This window comes from Galdieria sulphuraria (genome assembly GCF_000341285.1).
Source record: "Galdieria sulphuraria unplaced genomic scaffold scaf_69, whole genome shotgun sequence".
NCBI classification, from domain to species: Eukaryota; Rhodophyta; class Bangiophyceae; order Galdieriales; family Galdieriaceae; genus Galdieria; species Galdieria sulphuraria.
The window spans coordinates 15370-33501 of NW_005178406.1; the positions used below are offsets into that span (position 1 = coordinate 15370).

The following is an 18132-nucleotide window of genomic DNA, read 5'->3' on the forward strand; positions in this document are numbered from 1 at the left end:
TTGGAAAATGACCACTACGCACTCCAATACTACAAGTACCATAGCTTGTTTGGTCATAGGAATGGCAGGTTCTGGAAAGACAACTCTTGTACAGGTTGGTATATGTGACTGTCCATTCCACACAGTAACTGTGCCTGTCAAAGAGACTGGCAGCTGAATTGTCTACAAGGGATCTGTGTACTTATCTAGTGAACTTGGATCCTGCAGTCATACAAATTCCATATGAACCTAACGTAGATATTCGAGATACTTTGAATTATAAGGATGTGTGTATAATCCACTCGATTGGTCTACTGATGTGTTCATAAAGTGTGTATTTAGGTTCAAGTGGAGTTTCAGTTGGGTCCCAATGGAGCCATATTGACTGCGTTGAACCTCTTTGCTACCAGAATAGACCAACTTGTAGAGTTGTTGGAATCAAGAGAAGAACAGGTCGATACTTTTGTAGTGGATACTCCTGGACAAGTCGAAGTATGAAATACGAGAAGAATAATGTTGACCTTTATATGATAGTTGAATAGGTATTTACGTGGTCTTCTTCGGGTTCTATTATAGCAGAAAGTATTGCTTCATCTTTTCCAACTATTTTGTTGTATGTAGTAGATACTCCTAGGGCAACTAAACCTTTAACCTTTGTGAGCAATATGATGTAAGATGCGGTTTGAGTATTGATTGTGGTTTGACTAGTTTCAGTTATGCTTGTAGTATTATGTACCGTATGCAGTTACCACTTGTTGTTGTATTGAATAAGAAGGATTTGGTTTCTACAGAGTTTGCTCAACAATGGTTGAATGACTTTGATACATTTGACGAAGCCATGCAGGTAAGTGTTGTGTAGCAAGATAGATTATCCTATTGGATATCAATTGAAGAATGTTAGCAATTAGAAGGTGATTATTCTTCCAACTTGGCTCGTTCCATGGCATTAGCGATGGAAGAGTTTTATCGAGTCATATCTTGTTGTAGCATTTCTGCTGCTACTGGAGAAGGTATGGATGAGTTATGGAACTGCATTCAAGTAAGTAAAAAGAAACAGATTTATAATGGGATAGCTAAGTATCTTAGAAAGCAGCCAAAGAATTTTCCTCTTTTCGAAATGAGAAAAATCATATTTCCATGAAACAGGTAACTGAATATATTTTTTTGTTATAGTATTGGAATCAAAACTGGTTATTTGGAATAGGAAGCGGCTTCATCGGAAATGCAATCACAAGGCGCTTCTTCATCTCAAGAAACAAGTCGCCAAAGAATTGCTAAGAAGCTGATATGCCAACCAACGGAACAATCCAAACAAATAACACAGGATACTTTCTTACAACGGGATGTAGAAACAACTTCTCTTGTAGAACAAATGAATGAAGAAGAAGAAGAATATCAAGCGCTTCTCAATCAATTCTCCACTTCATGGCCATCTTCACAATAAAATGAGGATTATGGTTTGTCCATTTTGGAAGACCTTTTAAAGGTCTCAAAATATGTCATTTGCTGAGCCAACTTATAAGCAACGAAGCTTTTGAAAAGTAATGGGAAAAGGTGCAGCCACAAGAGGTCGCTATAAATACGAATTGTGGCCTGCAAATAACAAGTTCTTTTGTGGAGGAAAAGTAATTACCGGCCCTGACTATAGAAATACTTTTGCTACTTTGTTATTGGTCATCATTCCAGTAGGACTCTATTTTGGTATAATGTAAGTTTTTCCTTTTATATTAACCTCGGTTCTTCATTTCCTTTTCAAGCATTGCATACCTTACTTCCCACTGGAAGGCGGGAGGCTACACTTTCTTAGCACTTACCATCTTCTTTGCTTGCATATCTATAATAACTTTGTTATTAACTGCAACAGATGACCCTGGAATTATTCCTAGACAATCCGTGGAACCAAGAGACGTTATTAGAAATCCTAGAACAGGTTTTCCACTTCCGAAGGAAATTATCGTGAATGGCCACCCTTACTCTTTGAAATATTGTGGTATGAACTGTTGAAAGATATCCTTTTCTCCATATTGATTGTATTGTAGAAACTTGTAGAATATGGAGACCATTGAGAGCTTCCCACTGTTCAACTTGTAACAACTGTGTCGAAAGGTTTGACCATCACTGTCCTTGGTTAGGAAACTGTATTGGTATCACAACAAGTTGTGGAAAAATGTTCTTTTCGTTATTGAATTTTTCTATAGGAAGACGAAACTATCGAACATTTTATATTTTTATTTGTTCTACGACCATTTTATGCTGTTTAGTCATTGCGAGTGCAGCTGTCAGTTTGAAATTGAAAACAGATGCATCATCTCTTCATCACAGTGATGCTGAAGCCTTTGGCTTTGCTTTAGCAAGTCCTTTGGTAGTAAGTTGAAAGAGAGCGTTGAACATACATGTATTCATAACGCTTTGTTTAGATATCGTTTATACTTATCATTTATTGTTTTATAGCTATGTTATTTACTGGTGGTCTATTTATTTTTCATACTATTCTTGTTTTCCGCAATCGTACTACAGCAGAAACTGTAAGCAAGCAAACATTTTAAGTGATAGTTTGGCTCATTTTATTGAAAAGTTGAAATACTCATGGAAGGAAGTGACAACCTTGGAACCTAGAGGCTTGCATTCCTTTTGTCATCTCATTTGTGGAAAGAAACCACCCAGTAAAATAAAAGTAGGAGTGGAACATCCTACTAGAGTTACCCCATTCAAGTAAGTATAGTAATACTATGTGTAGAGTAGGGAATGTATCTTTTGAGAGTTTAGAGTCATGATGCGCCGAGATGAAGAAGAAGAAGAAGAAGAGAATGGTAGGAATGAGATAGAGGAGAATACCAATGATGGACATTCTCGTGAGTGGAACAAGTTACATTATCTTCAACAACAAGATGAGGAACAACAAATATGATGTTTTTATGATTCCTAAGGCAGTGCACTATTTTGTAAAAAATTTTCACGATAGAGAAAAGCAATAAAGTCCATTAAGATCCTTTGCTGTTTCTCCACATGCTTTTGTACAAACAAGGTATACAAGTTGGGACGATAAGAAGGGAGGAAAACTTGGTCACCAAGAGCTGAACTCTGACTTTTTGGTTTCTTTTGCTTTTTGAAGTTTTTGGGTTCTTGTCTATCAGCCTGGTTTGACGAGGGTGCTTCGGCAGAGTCCGTTGTTTTCTCTTCATATACTTTAGCCACTAACTGTAAAGCATTCCATTGTTTATGGTTTGTTTGTTCGATTTTTTTTGCACTTGGCCACTTTTTTCGTCTTTCTTCAATATAGCGGGCAATTTCTTCCGGACTTTCCTTGTTTGTGTTGTTATATGTAGTAGGAGCAACCATCCTTCTTCTTTTGTTCGTATTTATTTCTGGTTTTGTTCGTCTTTTCTTACCCCAAGGTTTCCATTGACTATAATGGTTGACTAGAGGTATCGAGTTTTGTTCTCGACAGTTGTGCACTTCCGAAGACCAAGGCCTAATTGGCTTGGGTTGATGAGAAACTTGAGTAAAGGTTGGTAGCATAGTTGATGGTTGAAAGTGGTTTTCTGCATTATACATGGATGATGCTTTTTATTTCAAAGACGGTCTTCACTCCTTTTCTCCCTTCATCGTCCAATCCATCCAAGATCCATCATAAACACACGAAGTAAATACATTCAACTGATCCAGTGCCAAATGCACAACGGTGGCTGTGACGCCTGATCCACACATACATATGATTTTCTGGTTGGTTTTGATATCGATACCATGGTTTTCAAAAACTTTCATCAAGTCTTCTTTTGGAAGTAACTCTTGTCCATCTTTTGTCAACAATTGTACAAAAGGGAGGCTCATAGCTTTCTCAATATGACCACTAGGTACTCCTTGTCGTGGTTCCGGTTCTGTTCCATAAAAACGACCAGCTGAACGCGCGTCCAAAATAATTGCAGTGCCTGACTTCAAGGAATCCTTCACTTGTAATCGATCGGCTACTAACTGTGATTGAAACTTGGGTACAAACGTTTTCGAATGGATGCTTTCTTTCTCTTCAATAGGACCTGAAGCCAAAGGATAGCCGTGTTTTTTCCACTCTTCCAAGCCTCCTTTTAAAATAAAACACTGATCTTTGGGCATTCCAAATACTCTGAACATCCACCAAACACGTGCAGCACCTACCAAATGAGGTCTGGAATATATGACTATGGTGTCCTTATCGCTTATTCCTAAACGTGTGCCGACATAGGAAGCAAACTGTTGAGGCGATGGTAACAAATGCGGAACTCGACTATCTTTAGTCACTGCTTCCTCGATATCAAAATAACGAGACTTGGGAGTCCTTTCTTGAAGAAACTCTTCATAGAAACTTGAATGACGACCATCTGGAGAAAAGCGCCAAGAGGCATCCACCACTTGAACTTTATCCAAGTTTTGAAACAACCACTCACTACTTACAAAACAAGTATGAGAGGCTGACATGGTGGAATAACAATATCTGGAAGAGGTGTACAACTTGAACCACTTCCAATGACGAAAAGTAGAAATGCTATTTATTCCATTTGGAGTGATCGAGGTCATCAACATGACAACCTCTTCAAAGCCCACAACCCACAAAATGATCTTCGTCTCTTAAATAACTTCCTACATCTGCTTGATTCAAAACTATCAAGTCGGTCGAACTAGCTTGTTGTACTTCCAAAGAAGAACGAGCAGAAACACCAAACCCAAGAGGTATTTCACTCTGATTGAATACAACAACTTGTTGATTTTTGGGCGTATTTTCCGTCATTCTAGCAACTCCACCTTTCAATACATTATTTCCATACAAAAATGACATTTCGGATTGTGGTTTCAACCAAACTTTGTACTATAAACTCTATCTTCAGTAGACCATAGTCAGTCCAAGTCACTCTCCTATACCTTTGCTAATCTTGCCAAATATGTTACAAAAGTGATATGCACTTGAAATCTACCACCGTGAGTAAATTTTCCAACACATATTCCCAAACTTGCCAAATTATGTCTCGCTATATTTGTGGCGGCAGCAGCAACAACCTCCCTCGCATAGTACACTCTATCCTTTTGTAGCCTAATATTTCAAACTTTTGAACTAGGTGTGGACAACAATTGATTACTTACCGGAAACAGTAGTTTTCGTTAGAGTCTTCTACCAATGCTTTGATATCTTTACCAATAAATTTGGCTAGTTTCTCAAAAACCACACGGAGTTCCTCTTCTGTCAAATTGCGCATTCCTCGACGGAGTTGAAATAATCGATGTTGTCAATGGCTATAAGAGATGAAACACATTTTCCATTCTATGTAAATCATTGCGTCTCAAATGAAATGTCCAAAAAAATAATTCTATCATATTGTGGTGTTGTATTACTTTTGATTCATGGAAAGAAACCTGGATTTCATTATCTCTTGAAATGACTTTACACTCTTATATATCCAAACATTTACTATTTATTCCATAGCAATCACAAACTGTGGAGAATTCACTTTCCACATTAACCAACTGACATACGTTCTATATGGTCGATATGGCTCAAATAAGGCTTCCCATTCTTCTTTCTTCTTCCATCTTTTCTGCTGATCAGACAAACCAAAAAATTTAATCGCACCTTTACGAACACCTAAATCTCCAAAAGGCAATACATCCTTTCTTTGTAAGGCAAATATCATCAACATATGTATGGTCCATTCCCCTATTCCTTTGACAGTTAACAATCGTGAAGTGAGATCATGATCGGACAAGCTAGCCAACTCATCATCACTCAGCGTTCCATCTGCAAACAACTGGGCTAACCCTTTCAAATATTCCACCTTTCGTTGCGATAATCCAGCCTGTCTCAGTTGAGCTTGTTCCAAGTTTACAATTCGGTTAGCAATTTCCACCTCTGTCACAGTGCCTTGTAACAGACTATGTAGTCTTTCCATGATAGCTTTTGCTGCCTTTCCACTCAATTGTTGAGAGACGATGGCTTTTATCAAACTTGGAAAAACGAGTTGCCTTTCTAAATGAGGTAAACCATATTCTGCAATGAGGGGTATCCAAGACTCGTTTTGTTGACACAAGAAATATGCGATGGACAACAACTCTTTATGGTTGGCAAACTTGTTCTCTAATTGTAGCCATGTACTGAAATGGGGTTCTTTAGTATTTCTTATTGAGAGACGTCTTCTTTTCTTTGGAAAGTCTTCCAATAACATCCCCCTCAAAAAAAGAAGAATAGAAAAGGGCGCTCATTGTACATTTTTCTTTCTTTATCCAGCACAACAAGACAATCGGGACACATCTTTGAAAAACATTTGAGCACATAACTTGATTGCTTCTACAAATGTCAAATAAGGAAACAATTCTTCTGCCAATTGTTTCACTGTCATTTTACATCGCATAGCAATATCAATAGTTTGTATCATGTCTCCTCCACAAGGTGCAATAATAACAGCGCCAATGAGTAACAGACTATTTCTTTCTATCAACAATTTGATACATCCACGTTCATCGAAATTCACCAACGCTCGAGGAAGATGACAGAAATGAAAGACTCTACTATCTGTCTCTATGCCATGATATTTGGCTTGCTGTTCGGTCATTCCTATAGTAGCCACTTGAGGATCTGTAAATACGACACCAGGAACGATGGAAAGATCCAAGCGATATAAAGATGATGATGAATCACAATGAGTTGTTGTACAAGCAGATTGACAACCTTTCAAGCTGCCAACTATATTCTTTGCAGCTTTGGTCCCTGCAGCTGCTGCAACATAAACATATTTCGGAATATTGGTGCAGTCACCCACTGCATAAATATCCTCACAACTGGTCTGCAAATATTCATTGACAACAATATCTCGTTTCTCATCCATCTTGATAGGAATATGATCCAATCCCATGTTATCCACATTTGCCTTTCTACCACTTGCAATTAATAACTGGTCTCCACTTAAATGACGTTTATCAGTTAGCTCCAACTCAAATTGTCCATTAACGTAGCTAACATGATCAACCTTACAGTGCAATTCTACTACAACTCCTTCTTGTTGTAGAATTTTACACATGGTAGAATTTATCAAGGGATCTTCTCTAGATAACAATGTCGATCTTGCCAGAATAGTTACTTTACTTCCTAAACGTCTATAAGATTGTCCAAGTTCCAACGCTATGTAGGACCCTCCTATGATAATCAAATGATGAGGTAGTTCTGTAGCCATGAGTGCTTCGGTTGAAGTCCAATAAGGTGTCTGTGATAGACCTTCAATATTAGGAGGAATGGAAGGAGAAGAGCCGGTTGCTATGATAGCCTTTTTAAAATGAACTTGATAGGATTCACTTTCTTGTTTTTCGACAATCAACTGGTGTTGCGAGAGAAATTGGGCAAATCCTGATAACAAAGTTATATTAGAATAACCTCGAATGACATCCAGATATTTAGCAGTTCGAAGTTGTTCTACTCTATTCTTTTGTTGAACTCGATATTTCTCCAATTCAAACAATGGAGTGCTGCTATGGTTACCTGTTATTCTACCTATATGATCATAGTTTCCACTGTGCAGCAGTGAGGCTACATGAATCTGCATTTTAGAAGGTACACAACCCACGTTGACACAAGTACCACCTATTGTTCCGTGATTGACCAACAAGATGGATAAACCACTCTCTGCTGCTTCCAAGGCAGCTGCAACAAGCATGAAGCAATCCACAACCAACGACAACCAATGTCTGAATAAATGTACAATCTATCAATACCGTCACCAACCAACAAGAAGGATAAACCACTATCTGCTGCTTCCAGACAGGAAACAAAAATGAAGAATCCACCCACCAAAGATAACAAGGATCTGAATAAATGTCAATCACATATATCATACCAAACACCTAACGGTCAAGTTGACACCGAAAATAAAAAAAGAAACAAAAAGAAATTCTACGTAGAAAGTGATGAGGATTTGATAATTCATTCCATATTTTATACAAAGATTATCTTTTTTGTTGACACCGAAAATAAAAAAATTCACAACTAGCACATTTCAACAAAAAGAAAGATATATCTTCTGAACACACAAAAAGAAACTCACAAAGAAAGCTTTGTTCATACCTACACCTGTGCCTCGATATCTTCATGGACAAAGGACAAGTCTTAAACGACAACCTAAGCATCCACTCCTTTGGCCTTGTATAAACGATAAGCATAATCTGTTCCAAACAAATAGTCATTCCAAATAAAACTAGAAGCATAATTTCCAGAATATATCTTATGATGATGATCATGAAACTCTGCTCCACCATAAAAAGGTATCAAGAAACGTGGGCTCCAAGGAAAGTCATATCCGCTATGGGCTTCAACAGTTTGAACCAGTCTCAAACCCAAATATATCCAAAGAGTCAATAAGTGAGGTCCAATGAGCATGGGACCTGCAATAGAAGCCGTTCCTAGAAATACCACTTCTACTGGATGGGCATATTCTGCAGTTATTCCAAAAGGAGAAGAGTGTAGATGATGTACGGCGTGTACTTTGCGGTAAAGATAAGGAGTATGTAAGGCTCTGTGTCCCCAATAAAAGATAAAGTCTTCGATGACAAAGAAAAGAAACACTTGAGACGCAATCTCTCCTATACCAGGTAAAGGTAGCTCATCTCGAGTTCCCATAAAAGCAAAAAAGGGATGAGTTACAATAATAAGAGGCAAAACTAACAAAAAATGGTTCCTCAACACTCCTACAACGCAATTCCATTGACTATTTGAGTCTACTTCCCTGTCCTTTTGTATTTTCCACTTTCGAAAATAGGGCAAGGCGTCGGCTATAAGAAAAGGTACATAACTACCCCAATAACAAACTTCGTGAATAATAAAGGTACCCAAAGTATGTAGTTGAAACTCTGAGAAGTTTTCAAGCAACCAACTCCAACTTTGTTCTAACGACAACATGTGGCGCTTGAGAAAGTTTACACAAAATGTTCACTCTTCAATAATCCTTTTTGGGGGGAGGGGAATAAAACTGCATTCTTTTCTCTTTATAAATAACAACTCAACTTTGAAAAAAAGGAGATAATCACTTTGCAAACTAACTTTTCGAGTGAATGGGACAGTGCCTATTACTAAAGATAAATTCAATCAAAAGATGTCTTCTTATGAACAAAGCTTACCCCTTCAAGTTATCAGCGTTGCCATGAAAAGTAATAGTATTATAGTCAGCCGTAAAGCCCGATATATGAGAAGCTTTGGGTACAAAGCTGGGTAACACGGGACATTTTTGAGCTTGTCGCACAGGGTGGTCGACTATGCCAAACATCCACCCAGACTTTTGAATAATATCCAGAATTTCCTGTTCATTCCCCCTCAGATGGATATTTCTAGCTACATGGATACTACTCTTCTTTTCAGTTCTCATACAAGTTGTTTTCGAACAAAGCACCCAAACTAGGCTTTGAATAACAATTCCTCTCCTCCTCTATCTGATAAGATGATCAGGATTCCCCTCCAATCCTTTTCCACCATTCATTTAACGTCCTTTTTTCTTCATGGCTTTTAGACTTACTGTTGATTGCTATTAACATAAATTTGAAATTCCATTTAGAAATAAACTTCTCTATGGATTATTTCTTATTTCTAAAATATGTATCGAAGAATCTTTTGCCAAAGTAAGACTAGAATGTTACCAATCGAATTTGAATATAAGAATAGTTGAATCAATTGGAAGCAACAGCAAATAATAATACTACAGAGCAAGCTATCTTCAGCATGCAGCTCTCATTCTTTTGTCATTGCTATTGTGCAAAAGATATTCTTCAAAAGCTGTGGAAGAACGGCGACTTCCCAACAGATCGATTGGACACTCTTAGGGACAAGTTGCGATTGGCAAGAGAGGCAACTCTCTGCTGGTGGTGGGGTTGGTTGATAAGATGAATCATACTACGTCAGGAACTAGAAAAAATAAATATATTGCAGTGCCACAAGAAGGTGAAGAACTCACCATGTTGGATACTCAAGATGCTCAAGTACTTGAACAAGAACCAGTTAAGTTGTCTAACAATTCAGTCAGCGGAGAAAACTAACGCCAAAGTACCAAAGGCCTATTATTTATTCGAAAACCCAGAATTCTCTTCTTCTTGGTTGTCTAAAATAACTTTTAGCTGGTTAAATCCTTTGTTAAGATATGGCGCTCAAAATCCATTGGTGGGTAGATAATACAACTATTTGCAAGAAAGCCAATTAGTGTTGGGACTAGGAAGAGAAGGATTTATGGGGTTTACACTCTTCTGACCAAACTGTGCAACTTTCCAAAGAGTTTGAAGAATCCTGGGAGAAGGAATATATTCGTTGTCAGAGGACGGACGACTCTTCCCAACAATTCATTGAACTAGAAACTTTTGACAGTCAACAACAGCCTTTTCTGGTCGAGTCAGCAGACCAAGTTTCTCCTGTTGAAGAACAACAATCAAGTGTGGAAAGAGAGACCGTTCGCAAAAGATTTTTGAGTGGTATTCGAGAGGTCTTTCGAAAACCAAAACAGCCTTCTGTGGCGCTTGCCATTGGGTAGGATTACGACGTGGAAAATTTTTGGTTAACTCATATTAAACTTGTGTTGTAGACGTGCTTTTGGATGGCCATTTTTGAAAGCTGCTCCTCTAAAGTTTGTCTATGATTGTTTGCAATTTGTAGGACCAGTTGTATTGAATGGGATTCTGGTGTATTTAAAACAACCATCGGAATCCGTACTCGTTGGACTTGGATATTGTTTGCTATTAACGTGCGTTACCTCTTTTCATGGAAACCGTTGGGTATAACAAAGACCTAATATGTAGGATGGGAATGTCATTGCAGTCGTTATTTTTGCAGTCCTACTTTATGAAATGCTATCGTATAGGTAAGAGAGAGAGATATATTGTCAAATTGTGAATAACATGGAATAGGATTGCATGTACGAAATGGAGTAAGTGCTGCTGTGTTCCAAAAGTCTCTTCGGTTGGATACAGAAGCAAGAAATTCTTCAACTGTTGGTGAAATGGTAAATCTTATTGCAGTAGATGCCCAACGAATAGGTTTGTTTTTTCAAGGTTATTTGTTTCTTTGTATGCCCATTTCTAGGTCTTTCACTTTTTCCCTATTTGCATTTATTATGGAGTGGTCCATTTCAAATCATCGTTTCGATGATTTTTCTTTATAACGTTATTGGCATTGCTGCCTTTGCCGGTAAAGAAAGAATTTTGGGAGGAAATTTTTTGAGTCTTTATATTTTTGAATGTTTAGGTTTAGCATTGATGCTAGCCTTGATACCATTGAATTTGGTTCTTGCGAGGATAATGCGAAGATTATCGCAATCTCTTATGAAAAGAAAAGATAATAGAGTGTGTTGTGTTCCAATCGTATTGCATCATATGATTCAAGTTTGTTATTAGGTTCGAGCGGTAAATGAAATGCTTTTGGGTATTCGTCAAATCAAACTTTTTGCTTGGGAAGATAGTATCAAGAAGCATATTTTAGAGTTGAGAGGTATTTGGTTGCTAGTCTATTGTGCATGTATTGTACACTCATGAAAAGAATAGAATTGGAAGTTCAAAGTTTAAGAAAACTCATGATATACAATGCAGTGAGTGGTTTTGTATGGCAATTTACACCAGTGAGTTGTGTAAATTCATATTCATTGGCAATACCTTAAAGTCATTTTTAGGTAGCTGTTGCTGCAGTATCTTTTTCTATCATGTCTTTGGATGCTAGTATAGAATTAACACCTGCTCGAGCATTTTCAGCTTTAACTTTATTTAACATCCTTCGCTTTCCTCTCAATGTATTTCCAGATTTGATTAGCTCTCTCATTGACGTAAGGAAGACTAGTGGAATGGTTGTAAGCCTTATTTTTATATTATTATGTAGGGTGTTGTATCCAGTAGACGTATTCAGCACTTTTTATTGCAAAGCCAAGTGCAAGGAAGAAAGTCTGAACCAGTAGTGGAGCAGGTATTGAAACTCTTGTTTTTTATCTATCAGTAGTAATTGTGTTTAGAGTGAAGAAGATATTGTGGCTGCAATGAATGGAGGTAATTATTATTGGAATAGACAGGACCAGAGAAATAGAAGGAAACCTATTTTACAGAATATTCATTTTCAAGTGAATCGTGGTCAGTTGATTGCTATTGTGGGTCCAGTATGTGGAAAGAGCTGTGTGTTATTCTTTTGTTAGTAATACTTTTAAGGTTGGTTGTGGCAAGACTTCTATTCTTTCTGCTTTATTGGGAGAAATGGTGGATGATTTGCCTTTAGAAGGAAAAGCTTTTGTGAAAGGAAAAGTTTCTTATTCTCCTCAAGTAAGTTTTAGCTTTTCTATGGGAATCAATCTATTGATAATTTTTACAAGGTTCCTTGGGTTATAAACCAAACCTTTCGTGAAAATATTTTATTTGGTGAAGAATATGATGAGGAACGTTATTATCAAACATTGGATAGTTGTGCCCTGCTTCCTGATTTGGATATACTTCCTGCTGGAGATAGGACAGAAATTGGAGAAAAGGGAATCAATCTTTCTGGAGGTCAAAAGGCAAGGATAGCTTTAGCGAGGGCTTGTTATAGAGATAGCGATGTATATATGCTTGGTAAGATGAAAGACCAAAGAAGTATAAATAAGTTGGATGAAAATGATGTATATATAGATGACCCTTTAAGTGCTGTGGATACTCATGTAGCCAAGCAATTGTTTGATATGGCTATTGATGGACCTTTATTAAAAGGGAAAACCAAAATATTGGTAACTCATCATATTGATTTTCTATCGAGGTAAGTAGAATAAGGATATTTTTATGTTTGAAAAAACTGTATTTTGGAACAGAGCGGATACTATTTTGGTTGTACATCAAGGCCAATTGATAGATCAAGGAACCTTTGATGATTTAATAGCTCGAGCTTCTATTGGTAGTTCTGTTCGAGCCTCCTCTTCACCTGCACAGTTATCACCTCAATGGAAAGGAAGAATGAATGGAGAAGCAGATGAACCAATACTCCATCGCGAACAATCCATTTCTATATCGTTGGAACAAGCCAACGGACACAAGGAAGAAACCATCTCATCCTCTGATAATGAAGACTCTTTATTGGATAAGAAGATTCTTAGCAACTCGGATTTGAGTTTGGAAGAAGAAGATGAAATGACAGTCTTAAGTAAGAAGCAACCATCAGAAGAAATGGTTTCAAGTCCATCGGAACAAAATGATGATTCCAAGGTAAACTATGAGAAAATGGAAGTGATATCGATGCTTATTGATATGCATATATATATATATAGGCCAAGTTAACTATAGATGAAGAACGTTTTACGGGACGTGTAAAGTTTGCTATCTATATTGCCTATTTCTTGGCAGTTGGAGGATTCTTTTTCACTTTTACAATATTTTCAGGTACAAAAACATATGGAAAGAAAAGGGAATGACTAGAAGTCAATGCATATTTATCTTAGGAACTTGTGCACAAGGACTACGAATAGCTGTAGATGCTTGGTTATCTGCGTGGTCTGATAGTGTATCCAATGATACACCAGCTTCACATTCTACTCTTTATTATGTGTCTATTTATATTGGATTGGCATTGGGCAATGCATTGTTCATCTTGTTGAGGTGAGAACATCGTGTGGCCAATCATATCATCTTTCTTAATCATAATTATTTAGGCAATTGATTTGGATTCTCGGTGGTTTGATAGCTTCACAAGGAATGCATCAGCGCATGTTGAATACAGTTATAAGAGCTCCCATGAGATTCTTCGATGCTACTCCTGTCGGTAGAATTTTGAATAGGTAGGTTGAATGTCTCTCGATGCTATTCATCGTAGACTGATTGTTATGAAGATTTGCCAAAGATCAGGAAGCACTGGATCGGTCGCTTCCACAATCTATGTCTTCCGTATTCAATTCTCTTTTTACTATGATTGGAGGCATTTTAGTGACCATTTTTGTAACTCCTTTGGTAATTGATGACATAGTTGTAGAGGAATTGTCATGAGTAACCTTTGTATATAGATTGTATTGGTTCTTGTACCACTTGCTTGGATTTATCGCTTAATCAGTACTTTTTATTTACAAACCAATCGAGAGTTGAAACGTTTGGAGTCCATTACTCGAAGTCCATTTTTAGCACATTTTGGAGAGACGTAAGTGGGGATAGTCAACGAATGGTTTTTATGTTGTGACTGATATAATCAGTTTGAATGGAGTGACATGTATTAGAGCCTTTGATGCACAGTCTATGTTTCGCAATCAGAATTTTGCCTTGTTGGATAAGAATTCCAAACCAACATTGTATAGTGTGGCTTGTAATCGATGGTTGGGTAAGAAAGTCATGGAATATAGAGTCATTATATATATAAATATGAATAGGTATTCGTTTGGATGTAGTAGGAGTTTGTTTGGTATCCGTTGCTGCCTTATTGGCAACTTTAGCCAAAGGTCATATTGATTCAGGATTGGCAGGATTGAGTATTACTTATGCATTACAGGTAGAATGGGGGAATGATTGTGACTGAAAATATCATGAACACTTGAAGTAGGTAACGGGTACTCTTAGTTGGTTTATCAGAATGAGTACCGATACGGAAACTCAAATGAACTCTGTGGAGCGCATATTGTATTATGGAAATTTGGAATCGGAGAGTGCTTATGATGTTCCTGGTAGGATATTTGTCTCATTTTATTGAGAATGATACGGAATGATGTGTTGTGTTGAATAGAAAGAGATCCTTCTCCTGAAGAATGGCCAAAATTAGGCCGTGTAGTATTTGAAAATGTAGTAATGCAATATCGTCCAGAAATGGAACCTGCTCTTCGTGGAATATCTTTTGTCATAGAAAGTGGACAAAAGGTTGGTATTGTAGGAAGGACTGGAGCTGGAAAGAGTTCCTTGACTTTGGCATTGTTTCGTATGGTGGAATTGACGAGTGGAAGGTAAAAGGATAATCAATTGAGTTGGATGAAGAACTCAAGTGGAATAGAATTTGGGTGGATGATATCGATATCTCTCAAATAGGATTGCGTACTTTGCGTAGTAGAATTTCTATTATTACTCAGGATCCTATTTTATTCACTGGTACAGTTCGTTCCAATTTGGATCCCTTTCAAGAGTAAGCATAGAATTATGTGATTGGTTTTTGAAAAATGAGAGAGAAAAATAGTTTTGATGAAGCTCGTATATGGCAAGCATTGGCTCAAGCACATTTGAAAAATTATATAGAATCTCTTCCGTTTGGTTTGGATACTATTGTAGCAGATGGTGGAGAAAATTTCTCTGCTGGTCAACGACAACTTTTATGTTTGGCACGTTGTTTATTAAGAAAGACCAAGGTTGGTTTGGTTCGCACTATTTGTAGACAGACTTAACTTGGATGGTATAGATTATCGTTATGGATGAAGCAACTGCAGCTTGTGATATGCAAACAGATGAACTTATTCAAAGCACTATACGTTCCGAGTTTTCTGATTGTACTCTTATTATTATAGCACATCGACTCAAAACGGTTATTGATGCCGATACAATAGTTGTGTTGCAACATGGAAAGGTGGTACAGATGGGGTCTCCCAAGGTCTTGTTGAGTGATCCTATGAGTGAATTGAGTTTATTAGTAGACCAATTGGGACCATCAACAGCTAGAAAATTACGCAAAGCAGCTGGAATCGCATAATTTGTGAGATAAAGAGAGAGTTTTTGTGAAGCATCGAAAAATCTCCCGTCAAGTGAACGATGATGATGTTGGGTTTTATCTCGTTCTCTCATGTAGATAGGAAACTCCGTTTCTTCCAACCTCATCGTCGTTGTTGCACTACCTCACACCCAAAAAGTGGTTTTTCAATAACTCACCTTCGTATCAACTTGCACATGTCACAACTCCAAGCCTTGTTATTTGACTGCGATGGAGTGTTGGCTGAAACAGAAAGGGATGGACATCGAGTTGCTTTCAATAGAGCATTCGAATATTTTGACCTGAACACTTATTGGGATGTAGAAACTTATGGACGTCTGTTACAAATAGGTGGTGGGAAGGAGAGAATGGTTACTTATTGGAGAGAACACGGATGGCCAACAAAGTTACTTTCTGGGAACCAACCAGCTGTCTCATCATCGACCACCAATGATGACCTTGTTACTCAACAGTTGAATATTGCAAAGAAAATACACGAAAAGAAGACAGAGTTGTTTATGGAAATGGTACGAAATGGTGAAATATCGTTGAGGCCCGGGATTCTCCGATGGATAAAGACAGCTTTCGAGAAGCAGTTACAAGTCGCCATTTGTTCCACTTCCAACGAAAAAGCGGTACAAGGATTGGTCGTTCACTTGTTTCCAGACTATATTGCTACAAGGATCCCTATCTTTGCAGGTGACCAAGTAAAAGAGAAAAAACCTGCGCCGGATATCTATGAATTGGCTGTAATGAAACTAGGATTGAATAAAAAACAATGTTTAGTGATAGAAGATAGCAATGGTAAGTGAGGTCATACTAGTCTGGTAGCTTGAAGAATGACTTGTCACAGTGGGATTGAGGGCTGCCAAAGCTGCTGGATTACCTTGTGTTATAACCAAAAGTTATTACACTCATCAAGAGGACTTTTCTATGGCGGATGCTGTATACAATAGTGCAGAAGAGTGGAGTTGGGATAGTTTAGAGAAACTACTTTTGTTAGCAAATCATAAATGAGAAATGTTGAGCTCTGCTTTTGGGGAAATAGCCACAGTCATCGTATTTCGGTTATCAGACTTGATTTATCTCTTTTTTTTTTGAGGGGGGGAGGTAAGGACGACGCGTCCTCGTCAAGGAAAAAAATTGATAGTGCACGGAATATAAAGAATGGCTACGAAAAGAATAACAAAGGTAGGTTTCGAAAGACACCCACCTGAACACTCTCACGTTATTTCACAAAGGAATTACAAGACTTGGGTAGAGACCCCCCTTCTAACTGTAGTGCGGGGCCCGTAGGGGATGACCTCTTTCATTGGCAAGCTACTATCATGGGCCCCGTAAGCCTAACGGTTTTAATCCTTTCGTGTTATTGCTCACATTGCTTTCTTTTTTAGCCGGACTCTCCTTATGCCGGTGGAGTATTCTTTCTCAATATTCACTTTCCAACAGACTATCCTTTCAAGCCGCCTAAAGTAAGATGTTTTTTTTTACTCAACGATGTATAAACTCGCCCCGCCTATAGGTTCAATTCACTACCCGTATATATCATCCCAATATCAACTCCAATGGAAGTATTTGTTTGGATATTCTCCGAGATCAATGGAGTCCAGCTTTGACCATATCCAAAGTTCTATTGTCCATTTGTTCTTTGTTGACGGATCCTAATCCAGATGACCCGCTCGTTCCAGAAATTGCTCAGTTGTACAAGACCAACAGAGGGAAATATGAAGAAACTGCTAGAGAATGGACAAGGAAATATGCTATGTGAGAAAGGCGGTTACTCATGCTTTTGTGTTTTTACAGATAAACGTCTAATGGATTTTTGCTAGTATTCATTCATTCATTCAATGTAAAGAATTTTTTGTGCTAACCTTTGGTATTTTTCGATCAGTATTGCTTGAATATGTGACGCTGACTTGCTCTTGTGTTAACCAGCTCTGTTATTGACATTCAAGTCCGAGCTTTGTCTTTTCAAAATATTATCAAGTTCAGTCTAGTTTGTCTTTCCTTTATCCTTTACAAAATGTTTTCTTTGATGATTTACAGCTTGAACCTCAAAGAGCTCAACTAAAAGCACAACATAACCAGAAAAGAAATTTTGTTCATGCTGCAAAAACCATAAAAAAGATCGACCAACGTGCGAACGAAAATTGACAAGAAGTTGCTCTCAAAAGTGTGATTCTATTCTAGCCAACAAAAGTTGTTGTAACAGAACATTTCAAATATGGAATGTACACTTTCTGTAAAAAACGAATTCGAAAATTATTTTCCAAATCAATTCTAACTTACACTGTGTCAGAAAATTGCAATTTTGCCAAAGTAAAACGGTATGTAAGTCATTGCCTTAAAAATCAATAAGAAGTTAATTATTTTAAAATTACAAAAACCCAAATTATTTAAGCTGAAGGATTCTCCTAAAATCTAAAGAAAATAAACATTGTATATAAGAGCAATCATAGTTTCTTTCAAAATTATATAATGTAGGTGATGTTATAAAGGTTATGTGATTCATTAAA

At 37.5% G+C, this 18132-nt stretch overlaps 11 protein-coding genes across 12 annotated transcripts; 5 read left to right on the plus strand and 6 right to left on the minus strand.

Moving 5' to 3' along the window:
- Window position 1: 1 nt before the first annotated feature.
- On the plus strand, window positions 2–1512 carry Gasu_60420 (nucleotide binding protein). Its single transcript, XM_005702775.1, has 8 exons — window positions 2–94; window positions 144–266; window positions 322–471; window positions 522–649; window positions 694–823; window positions 881–1018; window positions 1066–1125; window positions 1184–1512. The coding sequence occupies exons 1-8, from the start codon at window positions 8–10 to the stop codon at window positions 1421–1423; spliced, it is 1056 nt and encodes a 351-aa protein (XP_005702832.1). The 5' UTR covers window positions 2–7; the 3' UTR covers window positions 1424–1512.
- A 9-nt stretch (window positions 1513–1521) lies between these two features.
- On the plus strand, window positions 1522–3501 carry Gasu_60430 (palmitoyltransferase ZDHHC9). Its single transcript, XM_005702776.1, has 7 exons — window positions 1522–1687; window positions 1737–1969; window positions 2019–2123; window positions 2178–2344; window positions 2397–2504; window positions 2555–2691; window positions 2746–3501. Exons 1-7 carry the CDS (start codon window positions 1524–1526, stop codon window positions 2885–2887), a joined length of 1056 nt encoding a protein of 351 aa, XP_005702833.1. The 5' UTR covers window positions 1522–1523; the 3' UTR covers window positions 2888–3501.
- A 5-nt stretch (window positions 3502–3506) lies between these two features.
- Window positions 3507–4451, minus strand: Gasu_60440 (3-mercaptopyruvate sulfurtransferase). Its single transcript, XM_005702777.1, has one exon. It carries the CDS (start codon window positions 4429–4431, stop codon window positions 3565–3567), a length of 867 nt encoding a protein of 288 aa, XP_005702834.1. The 5' UTR covers window positions 4432–4451; the 3' UTR covers window positions 3507–3564.
- Window positions 4452–4456: 5 nt separating this feature from the next.
- On the minus strand, window positions 4457–5261 carry Gasu_60450 (6S ribosome subunit biogenesis protein NIP7). Its single transcript, XM_005702778.1, has 3 exons — window positions 5092–5261; window positions 4873–5041; window positions 4457–4819 (listed from the first exon to the last, which is right to left on the minus strand). The coding sequence occupies exons 1-3, from the start codon at window positions 5202–5204 to the stop codon at window positions 4547–4549; spliced, it is 555 nt and encodes a 184-aa protein (XP_005702835.1). The 5' UTR covers window positions 5205–5261; the 3' UTR covers window positions 4457–4546.
- Window positions 5262–5352: 91 nt separating this feature from the next.
- Window positions 5353–6191, minus strand: Gasu_60460 (DNA-3-methyladenine glycosylase II). Its single transcript, XM_005702779.1, has one exon. It carries the CDS (start codon window positions 6165–6167, stop codon window positions 5421–5423), a length of 747 nt encoding a protein of 248 aa, XP_005702836.1. The 5' UTR covers window positions 6168–6191; the 3' UTR covers window positions 5353–5420.
- A 6-nt stretch (window positions 6192–6197) lies between these two features.
- On the minus strand, window positions 6198–7781 carry Gasu_60470 (mercuric reductase). The gene has a single exon (XM_005702780.1). The coding sequence runs from the start codon at window positions 7647–7649 to the stop codon at window positions 6222–6224; it is 1428 nt and encodes a 475-aa protein (XP_005702837.1). The 5' UTR covers window positions 7650–7781; the 3' UTR covers window positions 6198–6221.
- Window positions 7782–7826: 45 nt separating this feature from the next.
- On the minus strand, window positions 7827–8921 carry Gasu_60480 (methylsterol monooxygenase). The gene has a single exon (XM_005702781.1). The coding sequence runs from the start codon at window positions 8885–8887 to the stop codon at window positions 8111–8113; it is 777 nt and encodes a 258-aa protein (XP_005702838.1). The 5' UTR covers window positions 8888–8921; the 3' UTR covers window positions 7827–8110.
- A 5-nt stretch (window positions 8922–8926) lies between these two features.
- On the minus strand, window positions 8927–9471 carry Gasu_60490 (hypothetical protein). Of its 2 annotated transcripts, none has more exons than XM_005702782.1 (2): window positions 9106–9471; window positions 8927–9051 (listed from the first exon to the last, which is right to left on the minus strand). In XM_005702782.1, the coding sequence occupies exons 1-2, from the start codon at window positions 9348–9350 to the stop codon at window positions 9024–9026; spliced, it is 273 nt and encodes a 90-aa protein (XP_005702839.1). In that variant the 5' UTR covers window positions 9351–9471; the 3' UTR covers window positions 8927–9023. The 2 variants fall into 2 exon arrangements, with proteins under 2 accessions (XP_005702839.1, XP_005702840.1); XM_005702783.1 differs by having other exon boundaries at window positions 8927–9057.
- A 290-nt stretch (window positions 9472–9761) lies between these two features.
- Gasu_60500 (ABC transporter, multidrug-resistance, ATP-binding & transmembrane domain) lies at window positions 9762–15647 on the plus strand. Its single transcript, XM_005702784.1, has 29 exons — window positions 9762–9975; window positions 10031–10135; window positions 10188–10495; window positions 10551–10709; window positions 10765–10826; window positions 10873–11001; window positions 11048–11152; window positions 11210–11307; window positions 11359–11452; window positions 11506–11579; window positions 11631–11780; window positions 11834–11917; window positions 11964–12104; window positions 12154–12264; window positions 12315–12549; window positions 12607–12730; window positions 12783–13173; window positions 13236–13347; window positions 13407–13563; window positions 13617–13742; window positions 13794–13911; window positions 13965–14095; window positions 14148–14272; window positions 14322–14440; window positions 14492–14612; window positions 14672–14885; window positions 14933–15061; window positions 15113–15281; window positions 15332–15647. The coding sequence occupies exons 1-29, from the start codon at window positions 9862–9864 to the stop codon at window positions 15617–15619; spliced, it is 4293 nt and encodes a 1430-aa protein (XP_005702841.1). The 5' UTR covers window positions 9762–9861; the 3' UTR covers window positions 15620–15647.
- A 4-nt stretch (window positions 15648–15651) lies between these two features.
- On the plus strand, window positions 15652–16672 carry Gasu_60510 (haloacid dehalogenaselike hydrolase). The gene is made up of 2 exons (XM_005702785.1): window positions 15652–16420; window positions 16470–16672. The coding sequence occupies exons 1-2, from the start codon at window positions 15679–15681 to the stop codon at window positions 16631–16633; spliced, it is 906 nt and encodes a 301-aa protein (XP_005702842.1). The 5' UTR covers window positions 15652–15678; the 3' UTR covers window positions 16634–16672.
- Window positions 16673–16681: 9 nt separating this feature from the next.
- Gasu_60520 (ubiquitin-conjugating enzyme E2) lies at window positions 16682–18066 on the plus strand. Its single transcript, XM_005702786.1, has 4 exons — window positions 16682–16807; window positions 16858–16953; window positions 17011–17088; window positions 17139–18066. Exons 1-4 carry the CDS (start codon window positions 16784–16786, stop codon window positions 17382–17384), a joined length of 444 nt encoding a protein of 147 aa, XP_005702843.1. The 5' UTR covers window positions 16682–16783; the 3' UTR covers window positions 17385–18066.
- Window positions 18067–18132: the final 66 nt, after the last annotated feature.